We start from the raw sequence: 24780 nt of genomic DNA, 5'->3' as shown, positions 1-24780 counted from the left end.
GTTTGCATTAGGATGTAACTTTTTCTGTTGGTGTTTGTTGCTTTTTTTTCCATTAATTAACTGAGAGGTTGCTGTCACTAAATAGCAGATTTATCTGTGTCAGTTACACCTTTTAACCTATGGCATTAACTTTTTTTTTTTTATACTGGCTTTCATTTACAGCTCTCACACAATAGTTTGAATCATTTTTGTGATATAAATGGCTAAATAGTCGATTTTAGGCTGTATCTAGAAATAAGGCAAGACTACCCCTCTGTAAAAATTCCTCTGGCTTTTAATCTCGTTTTAAATGTGTTTGCTTAGACGTGAACCACTGGCTCGTATCAACCTCAAAAAGAAAAATGAAGAAACTGGGGAAGAAGAACTTGGCTCACGCTTGGACCACTGCAAAGCAAAAGCCACCAGGCACATTTTCCTCATCCGTCACTCGCAGTATAATTTGGATGGCCGGGCTGATAAAGACAGAACTCTGACCCCACTTGGTGAGTATTACTAGAAGCATCATACTTTGCATTTTGAGAAGATTGTTTTTCACGTGCTGCTGTCCTGCTGACTCCAGATCAGTAACTCAGCTCTGTTCTGGGTCTCGCTGCCAAACCTTAATCCACTTTCTGGATCCTTTGTGGCAGAAGGACGTCATGAATAAGTTTGTGTTTTCCATTTTTGATCCTCTAAATCCAAATATTAAAACAAGCTTTACAGAGTTCTAAACATATTCAGTTGTAAAGAAACTTGACAAAGGAAATTTCCAATTATCTTAAGGTTACTTGAGCAGATTTTCCTGCTAGCTGACCCAATTCCCCAGGGCTAAGGCTTTTAAACCTAGCTTTATTATTAACTTTGAGATAGATTTATCTTAAAAGTTGGCTTGTGTTTCTGTTAGCTTGATCTGAGGAAATGGGGATTCTGGTAAAAATGTTTTCCAGTTACTTTTTGAAAGGAAAAAAACTGACATTAATGGAGACCTTTTATGTCTACTGAACAACTTGTTTGGTAGTTTGTGTGAGGCATTTATGTGAGTGTCACCAATTTATATAATTCATATGTTTTTTAAGGTCGAGAGCAGGCTGAACTGACTGGACAGAGACTGGCAAGTTTGGGATTGAAATTTGATCAGATTATCTACTCCTCCATGACTAGAGCAACTGAAACAACTGAAATTATAAGCAAACATCTCCCAGATAAGTGACTTCCCTTAATATTTCATTGTCTTCTGATCCTTAAGACTGCTTCCAGTAGAATTCTTGATCTTGAGTTAAGGTTGAAATGTCATTAGCCAACTTCCAGCCCTGTGTGAATATGTCTGTATTTATAAGGAAACTAGCAACCCTAATTCTGCTTGTTTACAGTTCATCCTTAAAAATACAAGAGGGGTCTGCCCCTCTGAGTGACAAGCTGCTACCTGTATGTACTGTTGTGTAGAACTCTGCTGGTTGCTCTCCACTTACGCGTTTTGTAAAGCAAAGATTGTCACAGGTTGTCGCAGGATTGGCTCAGTCCTCAGTCTCAGGGGGCAATAGCACAGGAGAGAAGAGGATCCAGTTCTTGTAGTGATCCTTGCTGGGTTAGTTAACAGGCCCTTGTGTGCTCTGCTGCCCTGTGTGCAGGGGAAGATGTGACACACTCACAAAGCTGTGAGGATATTTTAATGTGGGTGCATGGCTGCTTTGTTTGTATGGGCTTTTGGGTTGTCATGGGATTTTGTTGTTTTGGGGTTTTTTTTTCCCCTGTTTATGACTAGCTGCAAGTCAGTTCTCTTAACCATTCTGTGTTTCTGAAATGTGCTGCTTCAAAAAAACCCCAAAACCAATAAACCAAAAAAATCCAAACTTGCCCCCCAAACTCCAAAACAAAAAATCCCACCTAAGCCACTTGTCCTTCCTGAGAGTAATAGATTGAAATATTAATATTAAATATCAAAAGCATAGCACTGACATTAATTAGCATTAGTTAGCAGTAAGCATTAACTGATACACACCTTTAGATTAACATCCTCTCAAATGCATTTCTTCAAAGCACAACAGACTGAGAGGTCTGAACTTGCTGTGCCAAGCTGATCTGGCTGTTCTCAGAATAAACTGCGTCTTGCTGATGATAAAACAGTTGTGCTGCAGAGATTCATGCACCCTGATGGGAAGCGTGTAGACTAAAATGGTCTTTGGGATGGAGAGGAAAACTTCCTTGAAGAAAGAACCTGAACAATGTCTTGATTGTAGAGTTGTGGGCCTGTTCACAGTGGCATGTGAAGTAACAACTCTTTTCCGAATGTGTATTTAATATTTCAGGCGTCAAAAAAATTAGTACTGATCTGCTGAGAGAGGGAGCACCTATAGAACCAGACCCTCCAGTCTCTCACTGGAAACCAGAAGCTGTGGTAACTTTTTACTTAAAGTTTTTGGGTTTTTTTCTGTATTTGTTTTGGGGTTTTTTTATTTTTAGTATATTGTATATTGACTGTAGTGATAAGTGGCAGTGTCTGAGCTGATGCTTTTCATCACAGACCTTAGATAATTGCATACTTTTCTCCTCCCCAAGAAGTGTACAGAACAGTTAACTTACAATCTTTAAATATTCGTTTGGCCTCAAGTGTGCATCCCTCCAAAGAAGAACTCTTTAGAAGACACAACCCATCTGCAAACGCAGACAGTGGCACGTGCTGCTCTGAGCTGTGTTTAACTGTGAACTCTGTGCCATTAGCAGTATTACGAAGATGGAGCTCGAATCGAGGCTGCTTTTCGAAACTTCATTCATAGAGCTGATGCAAAGCAGGAAGACGACAGCTACGAGATCTTTGTCTGCCACGCCAACGTGATCCGCTACATTGTGTGCAGGTACGTGCTGGATCGCGTGCTCATCTGTGTTCTTTCAAAGGCCATAGTTTTCCTGAAATAGTGTTGGTGGAGCACTGCTGAGCTGGGAGACGTGTTGCTTTGGCTTATTTGAAGTGGTTGGGGATCAGTGCCTGCATTGTGAGCAGCAGCATCTGCTACTACATCACAGGATTAATTTGCAGGTAGAGGACAGATTTGAAAATTAGAATGTTACCATTCTAATGCTAAAGTGCAAATGGCTGAATCAGTGAGACTCAAAACCTTTTTGTACATCTGAACAAGCTCTTTAATACCCTGTGCTTCTGCTTGCCGTAAACCTGAGGACAGTGCCCATGTGGACTGCTGGAAAAAACAATAAATAGAGCATCTGACTGGATGCATCTTTTGGGATGACGTGAATTTGTTCTTACAAAATGAAAGATTGATTTAGTTTGGGGAAGTCTTTACTAATAGAAATTTTTGTATTATGTTCAGGTTGTATTAGTGTGTTTTTGTAGTAACATCCAGTATTGGATTAGAGGGGAGAGTGGATCTTTCTGTTAACATCAAGGTTGTTCTTGAAGGAGAAAACAGTTCTTTGCTTGTCTCTGTATCCTGTCAGCTGAGTCTGTTTTATTCCTCTTCTCTATCAACAAAGCACTGTCTGTAAGACAATTTGTCTTGAGCAGGACAGATGTGATTAAACTTTAATCTGATCGATACCTACAACAATTTCAGTTAGCTTTATTTAGCTGAGCTAGTTAAATGCTAGCCTGTCTGCTGTGTGGACTGCTTTTAGAGCTCTTCAGAATTGCTGCACTTAAAATTATTGATCGGGTAAACAAAATATTCTTTCCTGTGCCAAAAGAGATCATCTTGCTGCTACCTGGGCTTTTTCTGAAATAGCTGTGCACTTTTTCTCTTTACTGTTTCTTCCCTCTTCTTTTTAACTTCTCTTCTGTGCCTTGCATGCCAAGCTATCTGATACCACAACTGAAAACAATCCTTGGTGCATTCCCTTTGAATCTAGGTTGGCTGTAGCTGTTACTTAGATTCTTAGCCTTTCTAAAAGACTGTCGTAAGAGCCAAAACCAGATTATTCCTCAGTATCTGAGAGAGTAGATGTTTGAGATGACTTTGTATTTTTTCCATCTGTTTACTATAATTCATTGAACTCCTGAGGCTATTCAGTGAGGAGTTCTAGAACAGCTGGCGATGAGCCCTGATAATGTGTTTCTACAAAAAGCACCAGGTAGTTTTTCTTGCTGCTTCTGGGTAACAGGCTAGCTGATGGAAAGCAGTTCCTGGGAATTTCTTCCCTAGGCACTTGCGGGCAAGTAGAATGAATCCTGTCTCACTGCCTCTCCTCTGCTGTTGTTACACACCTGCCCGTGTTGGTAAGGCTCAAATAGTTCACTGAAGTGTGTTTGCCACCTACACCTCTGGTCTGCAGAGGAGGCCCATGGGGACAATCAGCCATCTTCTTCTCCACCTGTCCTGAACGGCGCAGGGCTTTGTGGTACTGCACTTGGCTCAGTGACCAACTCGCACCTCTGTCGTCCTCTTTGCTCCCAGCAACCTATGTCAGAGCTTCTACCATCTGTTGATTTGAATTAATCCTGGCTACGATAATCATACCCGTCTGCTGGACTCTGCTTATGCAAGTGCATTGTTGGCACTGGTCCAGTCAGCAACGCTGCATTTTCCTACCAATTGCACAAGAAACATATTTTTCCAAGGCTGACTGTGGGAGCAGTTGTATGCAAGCTGCAGAATGACTAACCATTTTCTTTTTTCCCCTTATCTGGAACAGAGGGTGATGTTCTAAGCAGCGTGTTAATATCACTGTTTATGAAGGGATAATATTTTTTCTCTTTCTTTCTTTCTTTAATAGAGCATTGCAGTTCCCCCCAGAAGGCTGGCTGCGAATGTCTCTTAACAATGGCAGTATAACTCACTTGGTGATACGTCCGAATGGGAGAGTGGCGCTTCGAACACTGGGGGACACAGGTTTCATGCCTCCAGATAAAATCACACGCACCTGAGTGAGCGAAACTGCTGGCTGCCCCGGAGCTGCCTCTAGTCTCTTTGCACTAGTGCATTCAGCTACAGTACCACTAGGGGTTTTTTTATCTGTTTTATTGGGGTGTGATGCTGTCTTCAAAATGTCCTTTAGCCTCTTGCCTCCCTCATACATATTCATATCTGCCTTTCAGTCCAGAAAAGAAGAAATGTTTGTAAGCCTGAAGCTGTCCAGTCCTGAAGTATTCCCCAAACCTCAAAGCTGAGCTGTGGAATACAAAGAGATTGAATGTCTGTGTGCTCAGCAGTTGCAAGGGCACTGACTTTCTCCCCCTGCACCCCTTGCCCTGTGAATGTCTGTAACCAAAGCTTATTCCTGTGGATGCTTTTCTTGTGCAGGAAAGCAATTGGTGTGGGACCTGGAAGGAAAACCCTTGTACCACACTGCAGCTAAAACTGAAGATGAGCCATCTTGTTTCAGCTCCTGCAGGAGTGGCAAACAGGGTACTCTGCTGCTGAAAGGACAAAGGGATAAGGGTTCAGTTTTTATAAGGATGTATGTTTATGTTTTGTCATTGGTCCCTTCTGCCCCCTCAAAAGCTCATGTAAACTGTGCCTAGAGGTTGTAAGCAGAAAGCAAAGAGGGTAAAAAAACCACTTGCTGGATTAACAGCTGCTTATACTGAGTGCTCCTCCATGTTCAGGAAGTACTTTAAGCTGTTCTGAACAGTATTTTTCAGTCTTGTAAAGCCTTTAACTAAACTTGGTCTGTAGAAGGATGAAGGGATGAGTTTGTAGCCATAAGATGGAAGGAAAGGAAAGCAGCAATCTTCTGCAAGTGCTTCCTGTTACCGTTACATTCTTGAGTAGAATCTTTTGTTTCTGCTCTCTCTCATTGATTTGTGTATGTCAGTACCTTTCTTTCAGAGCAGACTAACACACCGAGGTCACGGTAGTGGTACTTTGGAGGTTCTGCAGTACTGGGCGCAAACTGTTGCCTGAATGGTGGAACAGTCCTTGTGGGGTGACTCGCGGGCAAGTGTGCAGACTGGGGCAGAATGTTTTCAATGGTTCCTCCCTACAGCTCTGACACAGCTGGACTCGTTCTGGGAAAACTGTGGGTGGCTGAGACCCAAGATTCATGTTGGATGGGAGAGCTCAGAAACATTTAATCTTGAGGCTGGTTTGTAGGCACCTAACTTAGCTCACTTACTTACCTGAAATGTTGAAATAGTTCACCCTGTGCATCATCTGCCTCAGTGACAGAGCCCGTACTACAGGATAGCAACCATAACACACTTGTTTGACATGTTCTTTTGTCACCAAGAATGTTGATGAGACTTGAACTCACTCCTGTCAGAGCTCTATGAAGCATAATCAGGGCGCACAGCCGAGAGAAACAAGGTTGAATGGTTTGTTTGGTACAGGACTGCTACATGAGGATGATCCCGAGGGCACCAGGGCCAGGAGGGAACAAAATTGATTGTTGTGTAGTGCAAATTGTGGGGGCACGAGGAAACTATCATGATTTATCTCTCATTGATGCAATGAGAATAATTTATCAGGTTTTGTCTATTAACTTTTAAAAAGTTTTGAATAAAATAACTGGTCTGTGTTATTGGTACAGCTGAGGTGCTGCACAGTGACGTTTCTGGGTGGATGAGTGTGTTTGTGGTTTCTTTGTGCACACACAAAAACCAGGGGAGTTGTGGTACTAAGGTCTGGCCAAAGGAGTGCAGACCATGTCACGGTATCAGCCCAGCTACTGGCCACTGTGCCCCATAAACTAAACACAGTGTGACACTTTCAGCTACTTATTTATTTTTTAATAGAAAGAGGGGTAACTGTATTTTGGCTAATAAAAAATCAAAACAAAACACAACTAATCTTTGCACCTTTAAAAGTGAACTTTTAGCCAAGAGAACATGATTCAAGTAATATTAATCTAACTTAAAGAGTGTCTCCACAGGCGCAGTGTTGAAGAGCTTTCTTCACAATCATGAATGATCAAATTGCTACATCAATTGCTACTTTTTTTTTTAATAGCTGAAGTAAATATATTGTTAGAAAAGTGACCTCTGAAGATGCAGGACAAGTGGACTAATGCACATTATACAGCACAGTTAAAAAAAAAATTCTCATGACTGAACCAAACCAAAATTACAAAGTGAAAGGCAAGGGTTTGGGGGCAGTGGGTGGGGTGGAGGTGCAGGGGTGTGTCTGTCTACATGTACATACCAGTAATATACATTTAAATATTAAAAAAATCCCCGAAGCATAATAAAGGTAAAAAAAGACAAAAAGTACAAGAGCACTAGTGTCAGTCTCCTGGCTCTGTAACAAACTCATCACTGTGTGACAGCTCAAGGACCAGGGTGGAGAACAGCAACTTACCACGTGAATTTGGCTTTAACAGGGAATTAGGCAATTACTCATCATCTGAATAATTGGTATAGAATGACAAAGACACGATTTACATTAAATTATGAAACTAAATGAAAAAAAACAACAAATAAACCCAAAACCCCCAAACCCTTTAAAGTAAAACTGTAGGAATTTGAGACCTAAAAAAAAAGTTGTTTGGAGAACCAGACTGACAAATACCTTACCCAAAAGTCAGTTACTGTACTTGGTACCAGAGTGTCTGGACTATCTGGTACCCCCGCTGGACTATCACTGAATGAAAGTCATTTGTGTAAAGCAGCTCTTTCTGCTACCCAGCTCACTGGAAATAGGCTTAATTATAAAGGAAGAGCTAAATAAGCTTTTTTAATAATTTCTAAAAGAGGAATGCTCCCCCCCCCAGCAGAGAGCTATCGCACCAAATAATTAAACTTAGAAAGAGTGACATTAAAATACTTTCTGTTCAGAAAGCCCAGAAGAAAAACTGTATTCTATGTGCCCATAGTAAGTGGATGCCACTTTAAGACTTCTAAAAGAACAAATTTAATTTAAAAAAAAAAAAAAAAAAGGTTACAAAAGGCACTATTAAGCTTGCAAAAGCATTAAGTAAGTGCAGGGTTTTAGGTTTGTACCCAGTCATGACACTGTGGAAGGGTGTACAGCTCGTGTATGGAACAGCTGCTCTGCAGTGTGCAGCAGCCACCAAACCTGGCGCCGGCTTCCTCCATCCAGCCCCTGTCCTGGCCAGACCCCCAGGTGCTGAAGGGACCCACCTCTCGTGACTGCCCCGTGCTGCCTGTGACCAGCGTTCTGCAGCACCGGCTTCACTCACAGAGGCCACGGAGGTTCCAGGCTTTGTCACTTACTGTGTGGCACCAGTGAATCCAAACACAGTGAATCCAAACACATCCCTTTTGACCAGCGCGACCCTGGCAGATTTTAATTTTTTGACCAGATTTCTGTTGTAATGACAGAGAGGTTTTTCTTCTTTTTTTTTTTTGTTTTTTTTTTTTAACTAGTGACCTCTCCCTGGACGCCGCCTTTCAGGCAACATCTCAACCATTCAGCTTGATATGGAAAAACTGTCTCGGGTTTTGAAAAGCATTCTTCAATCTCAGCATCGTACTGTCGCAACAAGTCATTCTTACAGAAAGCTAAAGAATAAAATTGACTGCCGTAACAAAAACTCATTACCCATCAAGACTAGAGACATAGTAAAAGCTTAGATTTCAATAAAAATATTTTTAGTCCTTATTCCTCTCTCTTTACAGTTGGGAATTTAGGAGCCACATCATGGCTCACTGGTTACCACTCTAATATACGAACTAAACCATTAAGGTATCTTGCTGGTAGATTTCCTGAAGTTATTGCTGATGTGCTTTTGTGTAAGAACTGTTAAAATCTGCTAATGTCAAAAGCTTCTGTGGGGAAAAAAAAAAAAAGGCAGCTAATTTTTTTCCCCCCCTTAATCTTCAAACTAAAATTTAAAGGAATACCAGTAATTTCTATAGTGCTCCTTTACTAAAACACTCGGTATATCACGGTGTTTTTAACAGCCTCAGAACAAGCAAAGACTCAAGGTGTTCTGTGTAAATACGTGTGTACTACACACCTATAGAGAAGTGTGTGTGTGTGTATTCAACTGTCTAGACCAACCTGCCGGCTACAAACACTTTCTGTTTACACACAGGGTTTCACATTCTTACTCAGAACTGGAAAGCTGTCGCTACCCAGGCTTTGTTTTAGGCTTTTTTCCCTTGCAAGTGGAAGAACATTTTACTTCTCGCCCTCAATTTCTTCTCGTAAGATTTCTGTTTACCGAGGATGTGCTTCCAGACTATCCAAGCAAAAGAAATGCAGTTGAGGGCTAACGGGTTCATTACAGTAATGACAACTGGTGACAGTAAAATACCACCATTTCTAAGTAAAGGTTGAGCTCACCGTTTTACTGGCAACAAGGGCTAATTCACAGCTACTGGACAACTGCACCAACTGTCACTAACATCTTGCATATCACCAGTCATCTATCCCGTATATGGCATAAAGACATCTATTCAATTTTTAACATACAGTTGTCCTCAATTGAGGAAAAATAAATAGCCAAGTACAAACCTCGTGTCACTTCAGTAACATCATAGTTTTTTTCCTCCACTCTAACAATGAAAATAGAATCAAAGTCCCAGGAAGATGAATCATATTTTAGTGGGCAGGAGGCTCTGAAAAATAACGCAGTTTTAACAGAGCATGGTTGACACAAGCTGGACCGTAGCGCCCAGGACTCCCTGGGTCTGGAGAGAACTGGGCAGCAGTGCTGTATTTTCCTGGACTTCCTGGTATGGGACTGTTTCTTCCTGAATTAGAATACACTGAAGCATTTGGAAGGCCAGCAGCGGTGGTTTGCGACCTGAATTTTGCCTTCAGTGCTGGACTTGGCCAACTGAAAGAAACAAAAAGTCATTTTGTTAAGACAGCTGCAGTAAGGAGAGCAGGACTTGACTGAGTAGCACTGGCAGATCCTATAAATAATGCACCAGCAGAGAAAAATCGTAGCTGGTAAGAGACAGATCTGAGCAGAAACAGCCACAGCACAATACAGTGTATGTAGACCTGTTGCCTCATCTGTAGGATGTCATTTGCTCCAAAATGGCCATTAGGAAACAGGTGCTTGTGAAGCACCTGGCAAGGGACTCTTCAGCATTCTGACCCTCGTCTGTCACAACGGAAATAAATCTTCATGTTAATAAACAAAAGAAGCCACTTTGAAAACAGTCACTTTGGGTCTTCAAAAGCAAGAACATTCAAAATAAAACACGTAAATGGCACACCAAATGCAATCTGCTTCCATTATTTGTGCAGCAAAACACGGCATTCTCTCTAAAAACTTAACACACACCATTGTTCACACTAACAACTCACTTCAGTAATAAAAAGATGCCTGAAGATACTAAATTCACTTTAACATCGCTCTGCACAACTTAAGTACCTCAAAGCAATGTGACATACAGCACTGCATCCACATCAGGGATGAACTGCCAACTGACATCACAACTTCCATTACGACCAATGAAAGATCCAAGTACCAAGGAATAAACCAGCAGAGACGTTTGGCAACTGGAAAACACGCTCGTGAGACGTTCATTTTCTCTCTGATTTGTCTGTTTAGATATGCTGAAATTATGTGGAACTGCAGTGTAATGCAAGGAGCTTGACTGCAGCATCAGCAAACCTTCCTTATTAATGGACATCAGACAAAAAGGCTTGGTGATTAATTCCACAAACACACTAATAGTTAATACAGTTGAATACTTAAAACAAGGTTTTTGTGAGCAACAAGGCCTGAAATTCTAGCTATTCAAGCTGTTCTGCAGCTGACCTGCTAAAAAAATGTATTTCAACTCATTTGATTGAATTTGCAGAAATACCTTTGCCTGTCAGACGACGAGTACGACTGCACCGCATGTTTCCACTTGTAAATTAACGGGTACTTCTGTGGGTCAATCTCTGCTGCTTCTATAGCTGCTAAAACATCACTATCCAGCTTCGAGGGCTGCTCTCTAGAATATAAACAGAACTAGATTAAGACAGAACTATGTATTTGTTCAGGCAATAAAACATCCCAATTCCAAGACATTTATTTTTGATATAAGCAAATTGCTTCAAAGCTCTTCAAGATGATCATTCAAGGCTGACTACAACTAGTGTCGCTTAGCATCACATAATCTCAACCTTGCTACCAGTGATATTATAAAAAGCATCCTCATTTTGCATACAAACCAAAGGATAAATAAGCGTTAAAAAAGACAATTCTTACCCAAGCAGGAATAATTTTAGGTTGTCATTTGTGGGTGAAGCCTTCAAAATAAATTTCTGCGAAGCAAGTTCTTGACGTTGTGCCTCACTCTGAATTCTGGATTCCATGGACAGTCTCTCCTTTTCCGATGGTATTCCGTGTTCTGTCCTTAATTTGGCCTCTCCAGGTTTACTTGGAACACCTGGCTCAGAAGAACTTGCCAGTGAAACTGCATAGCACGTCTTATCCAGATGGTCCTTGGATATTCTCACCTGACTTGTTCCTTCAGCCAGAATTCTTTCATTCTCAGTTTTTTCAGTGATTTTATTCGATTCTCCTGCAACCTCTCGTTCTTGGAATGACAGACTTTCAAATTCTGACATTAAATTGGAAACAGGCGATACAAGGCGTTCTTCTCCATCATGCAAATGCTTTCTGCCACCGGACACAGGATTACAAAAGCCATTTTTGCTGGAAGAAACCGCCTTTTCGCAGTGCCTGGGGTGACCTGATGTTTCTATAATGTTTCCTGTGTGCTCCATGGACAGGATATCACGCTGGGCGATTCCAATAGCATCAATGCTAGGTTCTTTGGACACAAGGGGTTGGCTGACATTCCGTGCTGCATTTTGTCTGTTTTTAATTTCTTCTAAGCTCATGTCATCATCATCCTCATCCAAAAATGCTCCAACAGAAATAGAATTGGAGCATTTTTTGCTCTTGCCTGTAAACAATTTTAATAAGAGCAACACATAAAAAGACTTTAAGCAGAACACCAATCAAAGAAGCTAGGAACAAATACACAATTTTTATACCTCACTCCATTTATTGAAACCCTCTCTGGTTTTATTTATGCAACAGCATAAACAAACCTAACTGAAGCTACAAATGCAAAATGACAACATTATGGTTGTATCTTTTTGCAAATAACCTTTTATATCCTAGTCATTTGGGAACTCTTACTTCCTGCCCTCCTCATTTCAATCATTAACCAGCAACCAAGGATGAAATCAGGATAAAGCAGAATATGGGAGGAAAATGTTACTAATACGGACTAGCTTAAGTTTTCATCCCTGCCAAAGGCTTATGACTGGTTCAATGATCGTCCTTCAGGGTCTTTTCAGCCCAGGTTTATTGCAGTACCAGAGCCCCTTCAGATCGATAACCGCACAAGAAAGAAGGGGGAAGGAGAACAAAGATTTGGAAGGAGTGTGTGCCTGCCACAAACACATGGCAAGCAGTGGTCTAAGAAGGTATCAAAGCTTTCCTGGGTTTAGTTCAATGTGTACTTTCACCCTCAACTGTAGAAAATTATTCTTTTATTTTAAAAAGTTATTTATTCTGTATCTGTGGATTACAAAATTCTATACTTCAAGATCAATTCCCAAATGCTCTGAGCAAAAACATTCTGTAGATACAGGTTTTCTTACAGGAGTTTCATCTGGGGGCTACAATCAAATGAAGTACTTCACATGGAAGATAAAGAACCTCTAATGAGGTCTGTTCATCTCCTACATTCACAGTGTTGTTAGCTACTTGTTCAATACTATAATCAGACTTTTTGGATAACAGATTAATAATAGCAACCACAACAGGTGAGTACCACTTCCCCTGGGCACCAGGCTTTTTCTCTTCCTCTTCTCCCTAGGTACAACCTGTTGTTTGTACCATTTGCCCTTTTCTTACCAGAAGGATGTGGGGTTTTGTATCTATTGCAGGTTTCATTTTCCCCTGTTCCTTGCTGAGCCTTTTCGCTCATTTCCCGATGACTCAGGTACTCTTCTAATTTTCGCAGCCCCTCCTGGGAAGACAGATCAACAAAACAGCCCAGAAATTCCCAGTATTCAACCCACGGGAACCCCAGTTCATGAGCTAACTCCCTGCAATAAATAAAATAAAACGAATCATTTGTGAAGACATAAAGATTAGTTTTACAATAACTTTTCTGAACACATTTTATCAGCTATTAATAGGAGTAAAAATGTGCAACTAGGCAACACAATTCCACAACAATCAACCGTCTGCAAAAGCGATATGCACATCCTCAGCAAATATAGTATGATCTGATTTTCTCTATAATACTTTTCAAATTTAATCTACTATTCTTACAGTTGGCACCATAAATATTGCTATTTTTAAGCTGACTGTATCTAGGCACCAGATAGAAATGAATCCCCACTGATGCAAGCATGATTTGAAAGATGCTCCCTTCGATAGCTTTTTGTATTTGGGCATGGGAGAAGGTCAGAGGAAGCGAGGCGTTGTTTTAAAGAAAGCAATCTAACCAGCTTTTAACAAAGTATGATTTTTCCATATATTGCTGATGCAAGGTATTTTAGCAGCAAGGACACACACCACAACACACAGCTTTTATAAAGCAGCACATTTGTATAAGGATCTTTTCATTCTGCTATCTTATTTGACAATCCCTCAATTTCACATAAAAAAGTAGGCTACGAAGAATTTTAGATCTCCTGACAACTTAGGCAAGTAAATGTTTGAGAAAAGCATTCTATACATACCATCAATAACAGTTAAAATGTCTTTATTTCCAAAGCTATATCTTACAGTTTCAGCTATTTTGTATACACAAAAATACAGTAGAAATCCAACTACACTACTTCATACTTTCTGCCAGTTAATTCGTGCCCTAAAATATTATTCAGTAAGTAGTACCTGTACTCTCAGTACAAGTTTTTTGCTTTTAATTGCTCTGTCTATTGCTATTTTTTTATACTGATACTCTTTTAGATACCTTCCAACTCTTTCAACACCTCTCTCCAGATCAGATTTCCTGACATTGTGAAAGAAGCCAGCTCTCTCTCGAGGTGGAGTCTTCCAAAGCCTGCGAAATTCTTCGGCCTTTAAAAAACAGAAATAATTACAAACCTACCCCTCACAATATGAAGCTGACTCACTGCTGGCTAAACGTCTACCTATAGGTCTAGAAGACAGTTAGCTGTTTGGTGTCTGCATGTAACAGCTCAAGTTCTGTCACAAGCACTGCTCAACTCTAGCTAGGAAGAATTTCATATTAGTTCTCCAGTTAATCCTCCCAGTATTACTGGTTACTTTGATCTCATAACTGCTTACTAAAAGAGTAAGGACTATAATGTATAACCACCTTAAAGCAAACTGTATAGATACTAAGTCTGCCTGATTTAACTTGTGTGCAGCACCAAACAGGTATGTCTTATTTTGCCATGTCATTATAATTTTATTTTATGACAAATGCTCTCTTGGACACTGGTTTCTAGGATGCAAAGGTGATATTTTTATATGCATTCAATTCTACAGATGTGCTACAATTATTAGAATATATTCTTGCTGTATATTTTAAAGTCTGAATTTGAAATGCTAAAGGGAATAAATTAATGGGTTTTTGTAAAATCTCAAACTTTTATGATATGACAAAAATCAGTAACAATAACTAAGAATGACATTCAGACATTAGAAGTATCTGTCAGCAATCAAAGTAATGTATTGTTTACACCCTAGGTAAAATTTTTCCCAGTATAAAATACATTTGCATTTCTGTCAGGTAAACAGAAAATTGACCAACAAGCATATTTAGAAGAAAAAGCACTAAGCATTTTGGAAAAACTCCATCCTGGAAGAATTCAGGCATTAGATGACACGAAGTCCTCAACTGTATTTATTCACAATTTCTAAAGCTGTCATACTTCCAGCATGTTCATATTAAACAGATGAGTTAGAGAAATGCCTATACATTTATAATATATTTAACTGGGGTGTGTGTGCATATAAATAAATAAATAAAAATATACATAAATATTCCCCCTGAAAACTAAAGACTTAACTTGTCTACTATACAATCAATACTTTCCCAAAACTATCCCAGCACCTACTACTTCGTCATCAGTTTTTCCATGTAGAAAAAAATGTTAATTCAACAGCAGAGGTGATAAACTGCTTCTAACATCCACTGTCAGTTTCTAAAAATGAGATACAGCTACAGTCAAGATTTTTTAAAACTAATTCACAGTCACACTGAAAGGCTTTGTTTCAGATTAGAAAGTTAGAGCAATTATCTGTAAGATTTGTCAGAGTGCTCTTTGACTAGACTCCAATAGGAAAAAGAAAAGAACAACTTTATTTTGACTGAACTTCCACTCTTCTGTGTTTTCAGCAATTAAAAAATATTTACAAGTTTCTGTGCTTCTCCTTCTCTATGGAGAAGGATCCACCTCTTCCATAGAAAAACAGAAGCACAATCTGTAACAGGGGCAAGCTACACCACACAGTGAACCCTGGGTGGATCTTCTAATGGTTCTTTACTCTAAAAAAAGGAAAAAAAAGGCATTAGAGTTATATGAAGTTCTCACTTACCTTTGAGGGGCTCATGGGGCCTGCAAAAGCTCTTATTGACAACACTGGATCTTTGGGGCTGCCAGTGTATTTAGATAAATTTCTGTGGGGGTTATCATCTGTCTGATCAGGTGACCATGGGGCACCAATTACAGGAGCTGAGGAATTGTCTTCTGCTCTCAAGAGTGGTACATAATATCGACCTAAAATAAATAATATAAAGCTTTCTTAAGAAGTCTATGTTACACTAGCCTGCTGCTTCTTCCTACAATATCAATACAGCCGTATACTTACCCATCTGGCTTTATGTCATTAGTAAAAATACTTGTAATTCAAACTCACTGTTTCAATATTTATTGCCTGAGGACAGGCTCCCTTCTCTCTCAAATACAGAAATACATGTATCAATACCTATATTGATACGTACAAGCCCTTCCCTAAGGATCTTCAACAAATTTCAAAACCTCCTTTTGCAAATGCCTAATCCCACATGTGACAAAACAGTGAAAAGTTCTATGTCAAAGAAATTACACAACTCCCCTGCGTGACAAATATCTCTTAAAGATCTTTTAAACTTTCTGCTACAGGCATGCTGAATAAAATAAGAGCTGTGCTTACATTACAGAGCTATGAGGACAACCTTGTGATCTATACAGTAGGAGTTCTGACCATGTAATTTTATAGACAAAAAGTCTTCTGTTCCTGCCCAGTTTTAGAGTTTCTCTTTGGTTTTCACAGCACTGTACAGCAGCATCATTTATGAACAAGAATGCTACAGAAACCAAACAGAACACAGCAAAGAGCCAAAACATATCCCTGATACAGCATGTAAAACTCTGAATACAGACCTTTCAAGTACTCTCTTAGTTTTTCTTTCAATTCTGCAGATTTATTCTTGCTTCTTTCACAAACTACCTGTTAATATAATTTTAGTTGTTCATTAGTAGAGCATGAGACATCGATCTCAAATCAACTGCAATGTGTTCTTTTTGAATAGTCACATTATTGGCCTCTACCCATCTCATCCAGTACATTTTAATTCATAGTAGAAGAAATCACTAAAATACAGACATCCATAAAATGGATACTGGAAAGAAAAGGCAGTGAATCATAAATTCCAGAACTTTTCCCCAGATAAAATCAACATAAAATATTTTAAATGTTATCAAAGATTTACACTCTAATCATCACACTAGTATCTTACTACAAGGCTTCTATCTACAGTAGTTAGTAAATGTCTGAGCTTGAAAAATATTGATTAGGCATAACATTTTTGGCTTTGTTGTGGACATGGAGACACTTACTTCTGCTGGAGTTTGATCGTATTTGTTTCTTGGGTTTTTTACAATAGCTGGGTGCGAGGTAAGCACATTAACAACGTCCAAATGCCCAAACTTGCAGGCAAAATGCAGTGGAGTGTCAAATCCCTGAAGTGGGGAAAAAGGGAAAATTCATATGTATTTGGGAACATGATAAAGTCAATCTCATGTATTTTATTTTGAGACTGAGAAAAGTAAATAAATGTCATGACTAATTGTCAGGGCTCTTTTCCCACCATACTGTAGAATAATTATTATTAAAACCCAGAAAACTAATGAATAGCTTGTTTTTCTAGAATTCTCCCCTTCTATTCTCTCTCATTCTCCCTTACACATCCTTAACACCTTCTTGTTTCCGTAATAATAAGAAACTGGCAAACATTCAAACCTTACCATTTTATCTGGTGTATTAAGGTAAAGGTCAACAATATATTGGATGCGATTCTTCAACATTGTATCATCATCATCCGGATACATAAGCCGCATAAATTCAGGATTTTCCAAAGTATCCAGTAATAATTGGCAGATACCAGGTTGATTCTCCTTGGCAGCAACATGCATGACATTGTACCTGCACCCTTCCTGGGGGGAAAAAAAAAAAGACAAACATTAGGACTGACAAACATTAGGACTGAAATCTAAACAGCTTTCTTACACCCATACACTTAACTGATTTAACTGTGAAAATACAGAGGCTCCCACACTGAGTCTTATATTTAGATTTTTGTTTCTTAATATGTTATTAGATGTTTACAAAACAGTATGTAAACATTCAGAACTGCAGTAAATTATATGATGTTGTCAAGACTTGCACATCTTTATACCCACATTATTCGTACAATTAACAACATTATTTTTACCATCAGCTATAGCCTTTTACAAAATCCAGGGCAAAAATGTAGCAAAGAAGGTATATTAAGATATCACATAATAAAAGGAGTGCAAGTTCAGTGTATAAAAAAAGAAGGAAAATGAGTGTAGAGATATATAAAATTCAGGTTGCTGTAATACATTATATACAAAATTTCAACAACTTCACAAAGCTGCTCTGATAGAAGTAATTTGTTAAAGTAAGATTGTAATTTTGTTGGGTTTTTTTCCTTTTACCTGTACAACTGTTGGATTATCTCCCGATCCAATCAGATAGCGAGGGTTACTCCAAATAAGTTCTGAAAACGTTGCTGTATCTCCTTTCTCTACAGCTTTCCGCAGTTTAGCGGTAAGATCTTGAGTACGTGGGCTTTTGTAACTGTTGGCTCTCTCCTTATTGGCAGTTTCGGTCTCAGGGGAGCATAAGCCATCTATCAAAACATGAGTAACATTTTTCTAGATGCATTTTTTTCACTGATCACTATTTTCATACCTTTTAATCTAAAATATGTATGAACTTTGCATCTTTAATGTACAGGACTAAAAAAATGGAGGTCAATGACAAGACATTTAAAAATAGTAGTAGTTAGTAACAGGGAGGGAGGAGAATATGACTTAATCCTTGTAAAGCTGTTTCCAACTTCAACAGGGACTGGTAAATTTTATAATTACCAGTCTGCTTCCATCCAAACTTAAAAGCAAGATTCAACAATTTTTTTTTTTTTAAATTAAAATTGCTTTTGCACTTATGTGACTACTGAGTCTCTTTTATCTAGCAACTGGGAACGCTGATCACCATTTACCATTTTCTTTTTGAAACAATTAAGTACAGTTTCAACATACTGTGCAAATTTATTAGCATCTTATCAAAACTGAAAATCCTGAAGTCCATGAGTAAAAGCAAATCCTACCAAATACAACCACAGACTACTAAGCAACATGTCTATGCAGGCCATTACCAACATTTCAGCATTAGAAGAACTGCAGTATTTTTAGTGTAAAGTTCATGCAGACCAGAACAACTACAATTGCTTTTAAAAATTACCAGTTTACTTTATCATAACATAGGCCATAGAAACCATCCATTGAAGGCCAAACCTTACATTTTAACACAAAAAGCAGTCTTTCCATAGACTCTTCAGGCTCTAATTTACTTCTGTGGTAGTTCTTTACAAGAGAAATGGCAGGACTCCGACATACTCTACTTCATTTTCTATTTTTGTACATAAACATTGGTGCTCCTTTCTTGGAAAAGCATCAATTAACTTTAATGATCACTTCTCCAGTGACACTATCATTTTATACAGAAGGAAAACCAGATTTTAATTAAAAAAATTGAAATATTCTTATTGCCTGTTTCTAATTTATTTTGCAGAAAAAAAATGTAATTAAATACTGGTTGTCATATCTATTAATACAGTAATTTTATACGGTGAATACGCTCTGGAACTGTGATCTAACATCTGTTTACAGCTTATCTTAAACACCACCACTCTAAAGGAGTTCAGTCTATTAAGATGCTTCATCCTTTGAAATATTTTCTGTTACTAGTTTATCAGTTATGAGGTTGTTGCTTCTTCCCTCCCGAAAAATTAACAGGCTGTCTATTGCATCTACTGTACACAGATGAACACCCTCACTGACCTCTGTTAAATGATCCCATTTTCACTGGAGACAAACAGCCAGAGGACTTGCTTGGAGACGGGAAATAATCACAGATTCCTTTAGCAAATTTCTCAGCATCCTCTCTGTTTGAAAAAGCTTTAAAACGGGAACCCTTAATCATCTTAACAGCCTGGAGAGCTTCCTTTTTGTCTTCATAAACATGTATTCTCTCTGCAACAAAGTACAATCAAAGTTACTTCAATAATCTCAGACTTGTTCCTAGAAACAGATTACAAAATTCTCAGACTACCCTTCCAGCTCTGGTCCCAAACTGTGTCTCTACCAAACACAGCGTAAGAATCACAATTTTTTACAAATTTTCTCTCAGAAACCAAGTAGAAGAATTTTCCATACTCCAGCTAACATCAGGTGATACCTCTACAGTGTTTGGCTGTTCATATCAATAGCTGAACATCTGCTTTCATAGATGGGCCAGCTTCAACAAGCAAGTATTTCACATCCAGATTGAAAAGCAAACTCAGAACTTATTCACCCTGCATTACTTTCCACGTTCTCTTGTTTAGAAAGATCAACTATGTAAGTGATCCACTGCCACAACTTTAAGACCTCTACATAGAACCTCAGATATCAAATCCTTCTCCTTCCTCTCCTTTTGCATTAATGCAAATTTGTTCAAACTAAGATATCTGAATACCCTTTTTATGAGAAAGAATACTTACTACTGTCTCAGGGTAAATGATCCTTTATGCATTACTGTAATCCTGCCACTAGGTAATTTAATAATTCCTTGTTGCAGTATTCATCAATAAAATGTGAAGAACGACTAATGCTTCGAGAAACCATTTGGCATTAAGATGGCAAATATGACAGTATAAATAGTTTTTTTGATTGTTTATTTGTAGGATTACTCTTTATTCTTGAGGGATTAAAGGCACAGGATGGGCATGAGAGTAGTAGCAGGAAATAATTTTCTTCATCTGAGTTACACTGAGTAGAGGATCCTCGTGTGTTTCAACTATTACAGCAGAACAGCTGGGACATCTTGTAACATTCCATGCCTCAGAAGATCCAATAAATACTATTTACAGAAACATAAAAATACTGCAAGCAATGCTTAATATACTAATACAGAGGTGTCTGCATCACCTGCTATATAGAAAAAGGTCTATTTAGACATGATTGTAAAATGCTTATCACTGGAAATAAAGGAAATTAGTATTTACCATTCCTTGCCAATATGTCATCATAGACTGGACAAACACCATAGAATAACGGAGGATCTCTGGATGCCGTCTGAGTACTAATTTGTGAATCAACACATCCAGCTCCACAGACTGGAGCTGAGCAGTTCATGTGCATCACAGCATCTTCTTCCGGAGGGTTCAGACCTACACAGTACCCAAAGTCTGCCTCTTCAGAAACACCTCCGTGCCGGTTGTGATTCGACGTCGTTTTCAAAGCCTTTTGTGCTTCTGCCCGGCTGCTATCAGATGGGACATTGCCAGCAGCCTCCTCTGACAGAGCAGATCCTCTTTCCTCCAACACTCCTTGCTGCTCCAACAATGCCTGAGCCAATTTTTTTTCAAAAATAAACCTAGTAGTTGAAGTAATGGGCCCACATTTCAGTCCTGCTCTTACAATTTCTTCTCTAAGCTCATCAGGGGTGAGCTGCTTCAATCGGGATAATATTGTATCCATTGTTATTCCACCTACAGCAAAGGCAGAAAAGAGAGGAGATAAACTGCAAAGAGCAATCCATTTTTTTTCCTGCTATTTAAATGCTGTATTAAAATCAAGGAGAAAAGAGTCTCATAACAATTTTTTGGATTCTGAAGCGATTATCACAGTTGCAGGGAAGACATTATTTTTCAACTCAACACATTAAAAACATTTTTAAGCTATCAGACTCACACAAAGAATTTATTTCCTCTCCTCTCACCACTACTTGAAAGAGTATTTACAGCTTATTTACATTGTATTCTCATTTATCCTTTTCAAATTTCATTAAGACATTTGGAGTGAAAATTCAATCTAGAATACTTATGCATGAAAATTTATGACAGGCTGAGAAATATTTTGATTCCTGCCAAGAAAGGAACAATCTGTGTATGTAATGGAACATAAGAACATTATGACTAGTCAGACCCAGTAAGAGATTCTGGTTAGGCAGCACCCACAGCTAAAAGCACAGCACTTATTTCTCTTCTTTCCATAAGAATTTCTAGCTGACAAGTGTACACTGTAAGCATGATGCAGCAACCAGGGGACTCGATCTCTGGCCATGATGCAAGGCTGGAACTATTTACACGTGTGGTTTCCCAGCCCCTGTTTTAAGAGCAAACAGCCAGAAGACAAGAACAGCTGGTGTTTTTTTCACATTTCCCTCTCTGACAAAGAGTGGGAGCTGGAAGAATTTCTCAATTTCCAAAGGAAAATCCTTCCCTCTGGTATGATACTGGAAGCCCCCCAGCTCACTTCCCTCCATGTAATCCACACAGTTACAGCTTCTGCATGGTCAGCAAGATACTGAAAACAACATGATACCAATACAAATTTCTTGCTGTGAAAAAGAAAACTGAAAAATAAAAGATTTGTGCAGCTCAAGAATGTAAGATGCTTTCAAATTATTTCATATATACTGCATGCACGTGTCTCCACAAAGGCTGTGACTTTTTCCTGCTGTACACTATTCAGAAAGGACAGCTTTAGGACAGAAATTATTAGGCTGCTGTATTCCTTCAGCTTGCTTTCTCTCTCTCCTTAAACCGACCCTTCCCTCACGGCTTTGCCATTTTGAGAGTTACACTGGTTTGGATGGGTGTATATGGCATTTCAGTGCTTTATTTTCATTTCCAGGTTTCATCCTTGGTTTATGAAACTTAATACTATTGGAACACACATTTGCAGCTTTTCCATACTAACTGATTTGTATTTTTTTAATCATGCTCTATTTGAGTAATACAACTCCTAATCCTTCTCCATTTGAGATAAACTAATCTCAATAATAATAATAATAATAATGTACTAACTGTATGAAGCCAGTATCACCTGTAATTTTAAACTAAATCTCCTCAAAAGAGCACTCGTGGATGCAGGTGGCAGTACGAGGAATGTCCACAATTTCTGAGTTCTGCTTTATGAACAGGGTGCACAAGCAGTTCCTAACAGGAGTCAGAACACCCACTCTGATGGACAAGAGCCCGTGTCTGGGAAGCTAACGTGAGGCTTGAACAGTGGATGGCTGCACTCTATAACACAGCAGAAATTCAGCACTCTAAATACTGGATCCTAATAAGTCAATTTTTAATTTTGCCCAAGTGTACAAACTCAGAAGTAATTCCAAAATTGCATCTTCATCACAGAATTGCAGTATAGTCAAACTCCCTTATTTTTCCACGTGTATTGCCAATAGCAGTATCACAAAATATGTCAATTTTGCTTTTCAAATTACCCAAGAATTAAGGTGGTAAAGAACCAAACTGTTCATTTATTAAAAAACAAACACACAGAGCAGTTTTTGCAACTTTTTACTTGGCTATATTGACTACCACTAAATTTTCAGTGGAATCTGACTTCAAAATAATTACACTTCTAATACTAGGAAATACTATGGAAAAAGAAGGTAACACCAACCTTGAAGTACATTTTAAAATATTATTACAACTTGATAGTTACATGTGTTTGAGGGTTGTTTCCTTGGAGGGTCATTTCCTTTAAGAGTTGTTTCATTTTTTTAAGTTTCCAATTTCAATCATCCTGTGGTTAGAGAACATAACTCAGTCCCAGAATATTTCATTAATATTAACTGGATTCTCACTGAAGCGATGGGAAATGAGAGTATTTCAGCTTAAGGGGGGGAAAAAAAAGCCAAACTGTGGCAAAGCCACAGCTGATGCTGCTGAGCTATCTCCCCAAAGTATTCTAGTTCCCTTATGATTCCTGAACCTCCAAGCAACCTCATTGTTATAATTATCTGACTTGCTCACAAGACTGCAAAGACAGATGTGAAAGATCGTCTCACTTATTTTTGATTCTTAATCACCTCCTTTTTAGTAAATTTGATGCCATTATGTGTTAATCAAGGGGTAAAACGTGGACCTGAGGTCAGCTACAAGAATATCAAAACCTGCTATTCTAAGGATTTTCTTTTTAAGACTGTTTAACTGGAAAAAACAATAAAGATGAAAACTCAGAGGTGATAAAATTTTATTGCAGAAACAACTCAATGAAAACACTTTAAAAGCATCAACATAATTTAATGCCTTAAAGAATTAACTCAGAAATGCTCCTATTTTTAGGGTTCAGAACCAGCACAATCATTCTGCAGAAGAGCAGACCCTTACATTTGTGTAATTAATGTACATTGAGTATGCAGGCACATGCAAAAAACTTTCTTTTTGGTTTGTAGTTAGCAAAAAATGTCAGAAGGAGCAAGCTCTCTGGTCTCTCCTGTTCTGATACAACTTGGTGCCTAAAATTTTCTTCCTGAACTTTATAAGAAAAAGTATTTATATCACATGCCCAATACAACTCAGGCAGAACTAAATCAGAGAGTGAAATGACAAAGCAGACCAACAGTGAAGAAATTAATCTTTGGTTTAAGATCTACTGTTAGTACAAAGTGTTTTTTACAGTAAGCTTGCTGTGGAAACAGGAAAATCATTGTTGGAATGACAACAGAGAACTTCCATGAAGCATGTTTGTGTTCTGACATTAAGCTTCCAGCTAACATGGATAAGCATTTATTAATTTTTAACCACATCTCCTGTTTTGATCTGTCCAAAACAAAAGATGTGACTTGCAAACCTGAGAAATACTAATTACCAGTTTTAAGATAATCCTTTGATCATTTACTACATGCAGGTGCAAAAAGTGATTATTTGAACCTTAAAATGCATTTTATGTAACTTCAAAAGACCTGCAGTACAACCAGCACTGATGCTGCCACCTTTTCTGGTTTATGACACAAAGTCTTGCAAGTTACCTTTCATGCTTTACAAACATGAACAACTGCTTTAATAACAACCACATGTTTGAGGCTTCTTCCAAATCAAACAAAATCTGGAAAAATGAGTTAAGACTTGTATTTTCCCTTGTCTTACTGTATCAGCATAAAACAGCAGAATCTGTTTCCAAAACGATCAAGACTAGTACCCAGAGAGAATGACTGACTGACTTTTAAGGATGGTAATATCACTTTATTCCACTACTCGTTAAATCTTTTCTCAAATGAACAATGTAAGAAAGCAAACTCTTTTTTATTTTTGAGGCAGGAATTAAATGAGAGTCATACCCTGACTTTGGCTCTATTTTGACTACTAGGATTTGCACATGGCAGAATAATTGTGACTACTTAACCAGGTATTTCTTCTATACCGCCTATTGCCGAATTAGCTAACGGTTATGAGCTATGTGTCACACACACAACCAGAAAACGTGGAATGAAGTACAGGAAAGCCGGGGTTAAAAAAAAAGGTGGAAAGAAAAAACAAAAAAACTTCTCAGGAAGGAGAAACGAACGCGTATTTCTGGAGGTAGTGAGCGGGGCGGGCTCGGCGCGGGAGAGGTTCAGCCGGCAGCGAGAGCAGGGACGCGGGGGGAGGGTGGAGCA

General features: G+C 38.6%; 2 protein-coding genes across 2 annotated transcripts; one reads left to right on the top strand and one right to left on the bottom strand.

The window, feature by feature from the left end:
- Window positions 1–303: 303 nt before the first annotated feature.
- Window positions 304–5027, top strand: PGAM5 (PGAM family member 5, mitochondrial serine/threonine protein phosphatase; the record flags this gene model as incomplete). The annotated part of the gene is made up of 5 exons (XM_010170798.1): window positions 304–482; window positions 1056–1178; window positions 2283–2374; window positions 2698–2831; window positions 4705–5027. Coding segments are annotated over 5 exons (679 nt in total), but the record flags the coding sequence as incomplete, so codon positions are not given.
- Window positions 5028–9434: 4407 nt separating this feature from the next.
- ANKLE2 (ankyrin repeat and LEM domain containing 2) lies at window positions 9435–20867 on the bottom strand. The gene is made up of 12 exons (XM_010170797.1): window positions 20393–20867; window positions 19188–19379; window positions 17781–17974; window positions 17067–17255; window positions 16659–16781; window positions 16203–16269; window positions 15376–15557; window positions 13781–13887; window positions 12712–12905; window positions 11047–11749; window positions 10658–10789; window positions 9435–9672 (listed from the first exon to the last, which is right to left on the bottom strand). Exons 1-12 carry the CDS (start codon window positions 20865–20867, stop codon window positions 9435–9437), a joined length of 2796 nt encoding a protein of 931 aa, XP_010169099.1.
- Between the last annotated feature and the right edge of the window lie 3913 nt (window positions 20868–24780).

This window comes from Antrostomus carolinensis, unplaced genomic scaffold (assembly GCF_000700745.2).
Source record: "Antrostomus carolinensis isolate BGI_N321 unplaced genomic scaffold, ASM70074v2 scaffold14806, whole genome shotgun sequence".
Lineage (NCBI taxonomy): Eukaryota > Metazoa > Chordata > Aves > Caprimulgiformes > Caprimulgidae > Antrostomus > Antrostomus carolinensis.
The sequence above is the reverse complement of the archived record's forward strand: the minus strand, read 5'-3'. Positions and strand labels throughout refer to the sequence as shown.